Raw genomic sequence first — 13,831 nt, forward strand, 5'->3', positions numbered from 1 at the left:
ACTACTGAGCCCACAGATCTTAACCTCAGTGGGAGAGAGTTCCACAGTCTGGGAGCCACAGTGGCAAAAGATCTGTGTCCCTTAGTTCCCAGCCTTGTATGCTGTATGACAAGTAGGCCCTGATCACATGACCTCGAGGACCTGCTAGGGACATAGTGCTGTAGAAGTTCAGTGGCGTAAGCTGGTGCGTGTCCATGAAGAGCTCTAAAAGTCAGAATCAAATCCCTATATACATGTCAAAGTTAGCATACTTTACTAAAAAATAATTTGCTCCAGTAAAATGATTGTGGATCATGATCTTACCTGCAGAAGCAATGTGACAGCAAAGTTGGGCTAAATCCATTGTTAAGGTTTGTTTCCTGGTGCAAGTCTAGTTTACATTCTCGGTATATGAGGTGTGTTTAACTTCAGCATATTAGAGCAATTATTATTAATTATTAATCATTACATTTTTTTAAATTAAAAAGGCATTTCTGTTATGTTGTTACGGTCGCTGACCTTTAGTGGCTCTCCCTCTGTGAGAGAGTTTTTTTTCTCCTTTCCTGTGTTACAGGTCTGCCTCATGAGCCACAGCTGAGGTGTGTTGCAGCTTGTCAGCCACGGCATATAGTCTGCCATCCTAAACTGCCACGCCCCTGCCACTTCCCCCATTTTGCCAGAGCTGTGAGCTACAGTGCTTTGGGCAGCAAACTTTAGTGTGTGTGAATTTAAACTCTGTGTAACTTTGGCTTTCTTTCTTTTATTGTGAGCAAAGGTGTGCCTTTACAGTGGTAATTAGTTCATCACAGTGGAAGCAGGTAGGGGTTCTCCTGTTTTTGGCTCGACAGGGAGCTCAGCCACTGTGTTTTGTTTTCGGCTAGAGAGTTCTTGGTTTGATTTTTAGTTAAAGGGGGTGTTTTGTTTGTTGTTTTGGCCGGAAGACTCTGAAGATAAGCGCTTCCCTGTGTTCATTTTTACTTCAGTAGTTTTCTGCAATAAATCATGTTTAATGACATGATTTATGTCCCCCCCCTCACTTCAGTCAGCACTTCGTTTTTAAGTGGGGCATATTTTTTAAGTCTAAAAACTACAATATAAGCATTGATCTACTTAAATGGTTAGGTATCTTGGGACAGGGGAGCGGGACATCAACAAACAGACTGTAGCGATGTGGACAGTGTACCAGTCAGTTGTGATGAAGAGAGAGCTGAGCATAAAAGCAAAGCTCTCAATTTACCAGTTGATCTATGTCCCTACCCTCACCTACCCTCATGAAAGAATGAGACCCCGAAAACAATTGGCGAAGGGTGGCTGTCCTCACCCTTAGAGATAGGGTGATGTGTTCGGCCATCGGGAAGGGGCTCAGAGTAGAGCTGCTACTCATCCACATCCAAAGGAGCCAGACTATTGTCTTATAGTCTCATACTGTTGCTTCAGATTTTCAGTGTCTGCAACCACATTAGGCAGTTTAGATTAAAAAAAAATAAGCTAGAAAACCAATGTCATTTCCTGTGCTGAGAATGATCACTTCAATTATATGATTAGATTTGCCTCGGTAAATTTGACAATGGTCACCATATCACACATGACCTCAGAATTTTTTTTTTCATGTAAAACTCTTACACCATTAAAGAAACCCTATAATCCATCCATCCTTGGGTGAGAACACTTCAAAGGAAAAGGAAGAGCTACCACAATGCACAAACTGCAGGTCAGATCCTGAAATGGACTGGAGGCCAGTGTAGGTTTAACACTCTTTCTTGCCCAACAAAAGGCAAGTTGCTGCATTTTGAACAGCAACAGCAACCCGACCAATCAAGTCCACACAGTTGAGCTTAACAGTTGGGCAGAACTCTTTTGGCTCTCAGCGAAGGCGGTCGCACTTTTCTCCTCTCCTGCCCTTATCTTCCCTGCTTAGCTTCTTATGTCCTTGTCTTGTGTTTTTACTTACTTTTCCCTGGAACACTCTCTCACAGTCTGTTCTCTAAAACCTAAAAGAGGAATTATGGATTTGATCACCTGAATGCAATTGACAGCCCTTCTCAACGAGACGTCTGGGCTCGGGTGAGCCTGACTGCTGAAGATATCTACCTATTCGGAACCATGATAACAGGGTTCTTGCTGATCGGAGCTGGCTTGGCCCTGGCTTATTGAAGAATTAATGAAGCATGGGCAAATGTTCCCATAACTCACATTGCAACACCTGGTCTGTTCTATTTACTTTTTTTTATTTATACATTTGATAAGCATTCCAATATCTTAATGAATACAGAATATAGATCTAGCACAAAGCAAGAAAGCGCGAGATAAAGCTAATCAAAAAGGTATTGGCTGAAGCAAATGTGTGTTATGCCAACCCTTTTAACAAAAGATAATTTAGGAAGCAGCTCATTTACAGGCCTTGAAGCAAAAGAGTAAAACAAAACAAACAAACATAAAAACAAAACAAAAAAAGTCCATCTTAGATGAGTAAGTACTTTAAATTAAATTTCATAAAGATAATCCACGCAAAACAACCAAGAGTTTTAGTCTTATTATTATTATTGCTCTTCTTCATTCTTGATTTATACATTTTTCTAATACTCTGGTTTTAAACATGTTTTAACCACCAGCAAGTTAGGTAAACCCAGATGAGCAGGAAAGGCAAGATGGATCCACTGAAGCCCCAGTGATCGTTGAGTTGGGAAAAAAAATCCACCTGAATAGCAGAAAGAATTAAACCAACAGCCACATCTCAGGTAAGATTTAGCTCTCAGCAGAAGACCTACACATCTCCCTCTTCATCTGAAAGATTAGATGACAGCAGGCAAGTAAACAAGTGTGCCGGTTTAAACACCAGTGATCGTAGCGGGGTTGAGGTTTGATCACCCACATTATGCTTTATCCAAGTTTTGTGGGATGACTTGATATCAAAGAGTGCTTGGTCGTCATATGCCACAAGAGCAGACACACATTGGCAACAAACACAGAATAAAACAATAGCAACTGCTAAGTAAGTTTCAGTAATTACAACAATGCGAAACTACTTCTTAAGTATGTATGGTGTGCCATACTTGAGGCTGCAAGAACACATAATGCTTACAGTAAGTAATCAGTATTGAGAGAGGGTTTACTTTTTTTTTTTTTTTTTTTTGCCTGTCCCGTTTGGCTCTTTTGCCATCAGAATTGTTGTCTAAAGGCAAAGAAAGATGCCCAGCGGATTTACTTTACCAAATTGACCATCCCAGCCTTGCCGTAATGGTCCATTTGATTCACCTTTTATTGTTTATTTTATTTTCACTTGCTGAATACGGGACAGACTTGACTGGGGGAAAGAACGGGAGAAAGAAAGAGAAAGAGCTGAGAAGAGGGACAGGGGAGAAGGGCAAAAAACAAAAACCAACAGAATGGGCAGAAAAAGAAAAAAAATGCATATATCAATCACCTGGATCACCTGTTGAGAAAGAAAAAAGAAAACAAGCAGAAGAGAACAAGAGTAATAGAATAAAGAACATCACAATGATATATGGGAATATGACAGTAAATACTAAATATTAAACATTATTGTGCAGCACGTAAGATCAACAGAACACAGTGTGCTTTGAGGTAGGAGCCAAAAAGGGTGTAGTTTGTGGGTGTGATCACCCGTGTGTACCTGTGTGCATGGACGCGCTTGTTGTTTTTTAAAAGGTTCCTTCATGTAATGATCTGCTAGAGGGTGTGGGGGGGCCACAGCCCCGTCCTCCAGGGCATGAAGCAGGTATGGAGGAGATCAAAACTCCAGACATCCAGAGGCCCCCAGAACACAAGAGACCAAGGAAGACCAACAGAGGGCAGCCGCGCCACTGTCCCAGAAAGAGCTGAGGAGAGTCCCAGAAGAGGGCTCATTCAGCAGCCGCGGAGCAGAAGCCAGGGGGGGTTGCAGTGACGCGCCCGTGAGCTCCGCCGGCAGCCAGCCGTGCCTGAGTGACCGAGCCCCAGGCCGAGAGGCCGGGGGCACCCCACCTCCGAAGTGGCCCGAGCGAGCCCCAGGATCCAGGCCCCGATAAGCGGCCGCCAAGGAGTGAGCCGGTGTGCTTAAGTAATCAGTATTGAGAGAGGGTTTACTCTTTTGTGCTAATATTTTGGGTTGAAAGAGGAGTGCTCATAGCTCACGCAATCACTTAATCCCAGTTTTAACCCATGCTAATATAACAAAGTTACTGTACATTGATTAATACATTGATTAAAAAGCAAAGTGACAGGATTTGCTCTAAAAGCTAGAGTGCATAGTTATTGTCTTCAAAACACTAAACTGTAGTGTTACAACCACTGCAGTTTAGTGTTTTGTCCAATTTGATGATGATGTTCTCATTTGCACCGGAAAAGTGAAACACACAGACATATTCGAACTGAGCTTTTTCAGCTTCCCATCGCAGTTTGGTGGTGACAGCCTGTGGTGATGTGGCGATCCATGTCACTGTTTGCAGGTCAAATGATAGAAGACTTTCTACATCATGCCCATACTGATTGAAGCCATTTATCTCTCCAGTCTCAACACCCCATTCACAGCTATTCATTCTTTGCAAAATATGAACACCTGAAAAAGAGAGACAGATGAGATCTCAGCACATCTTACAACTGATATCCACTCCAGGTGCCGAGGATCGTTCTTCATAAGGTTTTTAATCCACTCTGTTTTGAGTTCTGGTCCCCTTCCATTGCTGTCACAGTTACCTCCATTATTGTTTTTTATTAATGTTTTATAAAACGTTACTAATCTTTGTCACATTATTGAAATAAATGTGTGGCTTAATTTAGATTTTAAAAAAAGCGGAAAATATTACTTAGGCTAAACATTTGTAATTATGTTAAAGCTCTGAAAAAATCGACTTCTTGCAACTTACATATATGTTATCGTTAATTGATGCATTCATCACTCGGTAACTTACAGAATCTTCTTGATAGCCAAACTACTTTGAGCTAACAGGAAGGCAACAATAACTCAAACAATCACCCATTACAACCAAGCAGAAGAACATCTTTGAATGAACAACACACTGATCTGAGAAATACAGGGCCAGTCTCATCAAGTGCTGACACAGATACACAGATATATAAATTACATAGGCAAATCTATGTACTGAATGCATAATGTACTGAATATATGATATATATTGATAATAGCCACTGGGGGAGGGGAGCAGCTCTGCTTGCCTTTCTGTAAAGTCCCCACAGGTCACTGCAAAAACCCACAGTATGCTCCGCTTTCTCTCTCCCATTACATTCAGTGTTTTGAGCCTCCCCTGTGTTTGTGCAGCATGGCTGAGTCACGTGATGACACAACAACAAAACACAGCAAAGCAGTTATGGTTAAGCTGCTTTCACAGACATATCAGACACATCTTTGATGAAACTGAAACAGTCTTCTGAACGTAAAAGAGAAAATTGACTGAGAATTGATTTAACCACGCTATTACTGACCAATACCAATGTTGGTATTAATACTATTGATTTAATAATTGGAGGTTATCATTGTGCAGCCAGCACATATCAATACATACCTAAATTTATTTATTTATTAAGAAAAAAATATGTATATGTAAATGAGCTGCTTGCTAAATTATCTTTTGTTAAAAGGGTTGGCATAATAAGCACGTGCTTCACCCAATACCTTTTTGATTAGCCTTGTCTCTTGCTTTCTTGCTTTGTGGTCATTTTTTTCTTCTGTATTCACTGAGACATTTGAATGATAATAAAACCCTCCACTTCTACAGCTTCTCTCAGCAGAGGAATAGCAGAAAGAAAGAAAAAAATGGACTGAAAGATTCATAACCAAATTCAAGGCCTATACTCTCTGGCCAGTTTAATAGGTACACCTGTTCAACTGCTTATTAACACAAATATGTAATCAGCCAATCAGATGGCAGAAAATGTAATTTAGTGAATTTAGGGATCTAGACTTCTTGGAAATACAAACATAGCATATAACAAAAATAAAAACATAATAAAAAAAAAAGAAATCAAACGTTGTGGCGTACACGTCACAATCGCGCCCTCTCTCTCTCTGACCCAAAAATAGTCATTGTGTATAACTTTAATTTAACCAGGAGAGGGCAGTGTTGCTTTCCTTTTGCGTGATTTACACGTGTTTTTGTTGTTGTACAATATCAACCACCTGGGATCCCAAATTCTTAAATCCACTGCAAATGTAATAACCTTCCAAATAAAGCTGAGCTCTGTGTATTGCTGAATTCTAAATTTCAGTGCTAGACTAAAAATAAATCAAATAAATGTATTGTTTTGCAGATACAAAATATCATTTTAACTCTTTTAAATTCCACTGACTGCAATCTGTCTGAGTGTATAACTGAAATCTAACAAAATTGTAAAAATCTATTTGAGTTAATCTGAAATCATACAGATTAACTGTATGATTTCAGATTAACTCAAAAAATGTAAAAATTAAACATAATTTATGGACACCGTTTGATTTCTTTGCATGTAGCTATATTAACATTTATACATTTGTAACGTGAGGGTTCACTAGATGGTTGGGAATCTCTCTGAATAATTAGGAACAGCAAGACGGAGACGGATAACTTTTTAGCAGCCTCTTTACTTTTTGCACACCGCAACAACAACCCACACTTCCTGTGTGCCGCCCTCATGAATACTTCACTGGCCTCTCAGAAGCCAGGAAATCTTATACTCAGATCAAAACAGGGAAAACAACCAGGTAGATATAACACATACTTATTACTTGTTTGAACATGCATGTCTAAACATTCAAACATGTAAACATGTAAATATCAAAACACGTAACCACCAAATAGCTACATAACTAGCTTTATAACCTTTGTAAACACCTCTTTGTATATCAAATTAGATTTAAATTTACTTCTACACTTTACACATTTAATAAATCATGAAATTAATACGCGCATGTTCTCGTAACAATGCAACTAACTGTTTGCTCTTCATTCAGTGAAGTGAGCATCACACGCTGCTCATATAAAACATATTCTGACAAACAGCCGCACAGCTGAGGAGCCTTTTTTTCAGAAACTTGAAGGATAACTTCCCAAAGTCTGACCTGCATCGGACCATCCGCTCAGTGTCCGTGGTTACCATGGTTACTGCAGAAGCTGCTATGAATTAAACAGTTGTCCCTGAGATAACTTACCGGAGACATGAATGTTTGTTTTTCCATTACAAAAGAATTGGATGACTTGGATAACTTATAGGAGTATCAGACTCCACGTGCCATGTCCTCGGAAATCTGGACTCGTGTGGATTTTTCAAGGACAAACTGGTAAGAGTCGCACACCACTATACTGAAATAAAGAAGCTATTACTGAAATACACGTGCTATATTATAAACTATGATATAAAACTTAAGGTTTAGTTATAAAGGACACCTTCCTACCTTTAGTCTTATTCATGAGCAGCATCAGTTGTCTTCTAACATCCAAGAGTCTGCACGATGTGTTTCATAGGTCCTAACTAGAGATGGACGGTCCGATACTGACCTAAATTACTGGATCGAATATCGGAGAGAAATAAAAAATGTAATCCGATCCATTAAATATCAAAAAAGCACCTCACAAAACTTGCGACCTGGCGTAACTCGGCTCATAACCGTAGCACGTCGGAGCATTATGCATCAAGTGATAGAGTGGCTGTGGCGTGCAGGACCTGTCACGGTCTGGTTGAGCATTTGGAGCCTCGCCACCAAACCGGCATTTCATCTCCAAGAAAGTGATCCCAGAGAGAAGTAAAGCAAGTGTGTAAGTTCATCTCTGAATGTTTGTAAAGCATTCCAGCGTTAAGCTTAACAACCGATATATGGAGCGACTGCCTCTTCTCTCCCCCTCCCTCTCCTGCTGCTACTTAAATCATGAAACTGATTAATGATCAGCTGATCGGCTTTTCTGTCGGGAGTCCATCTCTCTTGTTTGTTTGTGCCAGAAAGAGGAAACAAGCGGCTGAACAACAGCAGCATGTTTAAGCTTGATAATTTGTTGTTAGAATTTATTTAATATTACTTTCTACACCAGGATCTTTTTCTATGTAGCTGACGGCTGGTAACTGTGCAGGGGCGGATCTAGCAAAGTTTAGCCAGGGGGGCCGATAGGGCATGAACAGGGAAAAGGGGGGCACAAATATATACTTTTCTTTCTTATTCTCTTTTAAAATGTCTGGCTTTTAATAAATAATTATCTGAATCTTACACCCAAAATTTTAATCTGATGTAAAAAGTATAGAAGACCATTACTGTATATAGTAACTATTAAGTCTAATATACCCTTGTAAGCTATAGTACTTTTTCCTTTGGGACGGTACCATCTGTGCATTCTGCAATTCTGTTGAAGAAAGATGTTGAATCTATTCAAATATTGTAGAAAAATAATTGATTTCTGTGCATTTTTTTTCACACTGCATCAAATTAAAGTTGATTACGTCGATTAAGCATCATGAGGTGGGGGGTGGTTCCCTTTTTTTATTTATTTTTTGCTGGGAGTTTGCAACCCTATTAGTTAGGTTGCTTACTCTTTTAAATACCAGAATAGGGAGGATGGAGTAGGTTTAAGTTTATTAGATTCATCAGTTTTGCTGAACTATGAAATATTTTCGGTGCAGTGTATTTTTTGCATACAGGTATAACAAAATAGCATTAGTGTTTTTTTTAAACTTGAGTTTGGACCCATACAAAATGCAGCAAGATATTAAAAAAACAGTTTTATTGATTATAAAACACACTATATTGGATTCATATCGGTATCTGCCGATATCCAAATTTATAATATCAGTATCGGACATAAAAAAGTGGTATTGTGCCATCTCTAGTCCTAACATGAGGATCCCAGAACCAAAAAATAACCCAAAGGGTTAAAAAGATTTCCACATTGATGCAGATGATGTATATGATTGTGGGACTTGTATAAAAAAAATGTATATGCCATATTTGTCTGTGAAGGTTCTCAGTCATCCAGGTCATCGTAGTCAAAGGAGCTTGCAAAGAAAAGCGTCTGGACTTCTTTAAGCTGCTTGAAGACATTTCACCTCTCATCCTAGAAGCTTCTTCAGTTCTAAGGTCAAATGGCGGAAAGTCCCAGATTTAAACCCAGTGGGAGTATCCCCCCAAAGAGGGACAAAAGGACCCCCCGATGATCCTCTAATCATGGTGTGAAAATGGGTGTGGGTCCCAATCAGCCAGGGTTTCAGGTGAGCTCATTGTGAAACCTGGCACCACCTTATCATGCAATTTCCTGAGGTCAGATGGCCCAGGAAGTGAGTGGGCGTTAAGGCGTCTGGGGGAGGGAACTCAAAACTGGATTATAGATGGCAGACAGTTGGTGTCGTAAACCACCCTCTGTTCAAAGATGTTCGCTCACAGTGAACGTAAATGGCTTCTTTCACTCCTCTTTCAAACCATCTGTCCTCTCTGTCCAAAATGTGAACATTGGCATCCCATTTCACCGAAACAATAACGTAGCGCACAGTGTGACGTCAAAAAAGGCGCACACATTTGACGCTGCGCTTGTCTGGAGGAACGGAGTTTTCGAAAATCTCCACCCTGGCAGGAGGTTTTAAAAATCTCAGTTTTCAGTGACCAAAAACGCCATTTACGTGTGGACGAAAGGTGCAAAAATATGGGTCTTCAAAAATACCCGGGTACATGTGGATGTGTGGACAAAGCCTAAGGCTTTTCGTTTGAAAACGCATCCTTTTCTCTCCGTTTTGGCCTCCCATCCACACTGAGATGGCGTTTTCACAGATGGAAAACACAGCGTTTTGAAAACACATACATTTCAAAAGGGTGCTTTCCGTGGCAGTGTGGACAGCGAAAATGGAGACTTTCTAAAACGATGACGCATGATGCAGTCATGTGATCAATTAAACTAAGGCTACGTTCACACTGCAGGCAAAGCGCATCAAATCCGATTTTTTTTGACCCTATGCCACCCATATCCGATCATGGTATGACAGTGTGAACGGCACAAATCCGATATTTTCAAATCCGATTTGGGTCACTTTCGTATGTGGTACTGAATCCGATACATATCTGATGTTTTAGAAAGCGACTGCTGTTTGAACGGTCATGTCGCATTAAATCCGTCTTTTACGTCACTGACACAAGACAGACGCCAATTATCAGCGCCGGGGAAGCGCCCGAGAAGACATCGCGAACGCTTCCTGGCCATCCCGTGTAGATGTTAGTGAAACTGTTGGAAAGACAACGTGAACATTTTATTTGTACTGCATAATCTGCAGATTCTGACAGAAATCTGCAACTATCCTTTGAAGCACCGCTCCTCTCTAAAACAGCAATAAGGATCATTATTAGGTTATCTACATTATTATGTAAATAACAAAATAACTTAAAGCAAAATTTGGGAAACGTAAAGTCTGAAGTCTTTCTATTAAGGGCCATCAGTCAAACAATATTGTTTGCTTTGGGTCTAAACAGAGCGCGTTGTGTATGACATCTTCTTTTGCGCATGCGGGCCGCATCGAGCGTTCACACTAGAGCACGTTTGCTGTCGCATTTTATTTGTAGTGTGAACAAGCAGACAAAAAAAATTGGATTTGATCAAAAAATCGGAATTGAGCATTAAGACCTGCGGTGTGAACGTAGCCTAAGATAGCGGAGGGCATTATACAGCAGTGGTTTTGTTTGCTCTCAATTTTGACAGCCTATTAAAGATTAATATCAGTCTGTACATGCTCCAAATAGCTTTTCTTCAAATTCTTTAACTTTCACTCGCTTTTGCAACTTTGTACTTTTGTGTTACTTGCAGCAACAACTGTACCTCATTGTTATTCCATTTAAAAAACTTGGTGCTTTTCCTCAACATTTTGCTGCGACGTTTCAAAAAGCCGGAAAGTAAATAAGCGGCAGACAGAAATGAGGCAGGTCAAATCATCTTGGGTTTCACATATGAGCAGTACTGGAACGTCAGCGTTTTCGGCTGTTTCAATGTGGACGCACAACTCTGTGAAAATGACTGAAAACGCTACTGTGGACGCGGAGCGTTTTCACACACGAAAACGCCTTTCAAATCTATCCGGGCTACTATTAAAAACCAAAACAAACAAACAAACAAATAAAAAAAAACATTAAAAGTCACAAAAACCTACAAGGGCACTTAACACCACACACAGTCAAACAAAATACACAAAAAAGTATTAAACAGAAAAAAGTATACAATCCTAGTAATTTGCACCCCCACAGGTGAACTGCTGCCTGAGCCAAATGTAGTTGTTGTGATATTTGATCCCAGCGCACTCCAAAAAGGAATGTAGAATAGTTCTGTGGCGACTGAAACAAGTCAAACATCGCTGTAAACAACCATCAAAACGCACGGGCAGGGGATCACGAAAGCCCGACTACTTGGGCACAACAATTATAAACCGTCTCACAAAATAAAACTGTAGACAGGACAAGATAGCAGTTCCTTAAAGGATGGGCCCAAAACAGCGGCTGCTGCAGGCGTTTCCCTCATCCTGACACATATCTTTATATTTTGCTGGGCAAATTTGGTTACCAGGAACAGTAATTTCTTGACAAATGTGCAATCATACAGGTGTGGTGAAAAGTTTAGATTCACTCCTTATGGGTATGAGTGTTATGGGAATTTGGGTTTTTAATGATTTAGCTGAACTGTTTTTTGTTTTTTTTACTTGAATGGTATGATTGTACAGTATTGTATCTTTAATGACTTTAAAAAGTAAGAATTGGGTGCACACGTTTTTAATTTACTGAGGAGAACAAACAGCTATATGGCAGCTGTGTCACTGACAACTGACAATTTAAATGTTCTTGCTTAACAATGACTGTAAAAAAATCAACATTGATCAGAAACTTTTATTCCTCATTTATGCAAACAGATTGAAAATTGGAATTATTTCAAATATACAGTTATGTTGTTTAAAACTGTTCACTATAAATGAGTTTTTAGCTTCAGCCTAAACTGAAAATGTATACACAATCTGAAGACAAATAAAACAAAGCTCAAAATCAAGATCTTTTTTTTAATTTTTTGTTTTTTATTATTTGTTGGTAATAATTTCATGTGGTCTTTAGTGAACAGTTCCACAAGTTCTTGTTACTCTTCTGGGCTTTTAAATAAAGTGAGTAATCTTCTTTGTAACGCCACCATGTGTCAGGTAAACTTTAGCGTACACATGAAAACATCCTAGAGAAGATATTTGGTCTCTTAAATGGTGCATTTCTTATGAAACTTTTGACAATCTCTTTGTCAACATTTCGGTGGCCAATTTTCATTAACTGCATGACAGTGTTTGGATATTTCCACTTATCCTGGAGTTCACTGTATACTGCCACGCTGACCTCTTCAATGTCCTCCAAGGAGATTTTGAGCTTTTTGGACACAATTTTAGCCCAGACTTTTTGGGCAAGCCTCTGTTTAATGGCTTCATCAGCCCCTAGAGGCAATTTCCCTGCTTCATTTGTATTGCTCATTGCGTGCATAACCAGATCTCTGGCAAGGCGTTCCACAAGTTCTCTGTACTCGTCTCGGTTTTTAGATAAAGTGAGTATTCTTTTGGGTAATGCCAGCAGATGTCTGGTGAATGTTGGGACAGTAATATCATCCTCAAGCTCTTCCTTCAGACTTGAAATCAAATCTTTTTCCTTGCACTTATGCGCTCTACAAAGATTGGTGAAAATGGCTTTCGCCATACTGGGCAGCCTCTTTGGACATAGATCCAAATGTTTTCCCTCAATTTCAGGCCAGATTTTCTCAAGCAGACGATAACAGTTGGGAATCCTTGTGGAGTCTTTGTGTTTAGGGGAGACTTTCTCTAAGGCCCGTGAAACTACCAACTGAGTAAGTGCATAAACAAACATTTTTTCTGCAGACACATCATCAGATGCCAGACTGATGACAGAAGAAGAATCAACTTCTGACTCATGTACAGCTGGAATCACAGGCTTTTCCACGGGACAAGCTTCTATTTTGTCCCAGTGTTTTGTATCAGCTGTGGGCTTTTTCTCCATACAGCTTTTCTTTGGTTCTGCTGTGGCTTGGGATTGTGTGTCCACATGCTGAAGACTTGCACTGGCCTCTGTCTCCAGTTCCGGAGTTTCGGTTTTCTTATCATCACCACAGTTGTCTACAGATATTTCTGTAACCATGTCTTCCTTTGCTGGTGTTACCCCTGTTTTCTCATGGGAATCAGCGTCCACTGACTCAAGACACTCCTCTGTCAGTGTGGACACCGGAGCTCCCTTCTCCATGGTTGTCTCTGTTGCATCCACTAACATGGAGCAAAGTGATGTTGTGGCAGGTATGTCTGCTCCGGTGTCCACATGCTGAAGACTTGCACTGGCCCCTGTCTCCAGTTCCGGAGTTTCGGTTTTCTTATCATCACCACAGTTGTCTACAGATATTTCTGTAACCATGTCTTCCTTTGCTGGTGTTACCCCTGTTTTCTCATGGGAATCAGCGTCCACTGACTCAAGACACTCCTCTGTCTGTGTGGACACCGGAGCTCCCTTCTCCATGGTTGTCTCTGTTGCATCCACTAACATGGAGCAAAGTGATGTTGTGGCAGGTATGTCTGCTCTTTGTGAACTAAATGTGTTTAAATGTTGCTCGCTGTTCTGATGCATGAATGCGCTCTGAACTAAATCGCAGGTGTTTATGGAGTTCTGGAGTTCTATTTATAGGGTCGTGTCCTGTAGGCCCCGCCCACTGCCCTTTGATAATTGCCAAGCCCCGCCCACATCGAATGACTGTTGCCTAGCAATCGCTAGATGATAGTAGCACGGATGGGCACAGCCACTGTGACGTCATCCAGTGTTTCTTTGATCAAAGAGAAGTAAGTGTTGGCTTTCTTGCTGCTCAGCAATTGATAACAAAGA

At 40.3% G+C, this 13,831-nt stretch overlaps 1 protein-coding gene across 1 annotated transcript; it reads right to left on the bottom strand.

The window, feature by feature from the left end:
- Positions 1 to 12,001: 12,001 nt before the first annotated feature.
- LOC113017543 (uncharacterized) lies at positions 12,002 to 13,669 on the bottom strand. Its single transcript, XM_026160693.1, has 2 exons — positions 13,526 to 13,669; positions 12,002 to 13,258 (listed from the first exon to the last, which is right to left on the bottom strand). Exons 1-2 carry the CDS (start codon positions 13,577 to 13,579, stop codon positions 12,119 to 12,121), a joined length of 1,194 nt encoding a protein of 397 aa, XP_026016478.1. The 5' UTR covers positions 13,580 to 13,669; the 3' UTR covers positions 12,002 to 12,118.
- Positions 13,670 to 13,831: the final 162 nt, after the last annotated feature.

Source organism: Astatotilapia calliptera, unplaced genomic scaffold (genome assembly GCF_900246225.1).
Source record: "Astatotilapia calliptera unplaced genomic scaffold, fAstCal1.2 U_scaffold_145, whole genome shotgun sequence".
NCBI lineage: Eukaryota > Metazoa > Chordata > Actinopteri > Cichliformes > Cichlidae > Astatotilapia > Astatotilapia calliptera.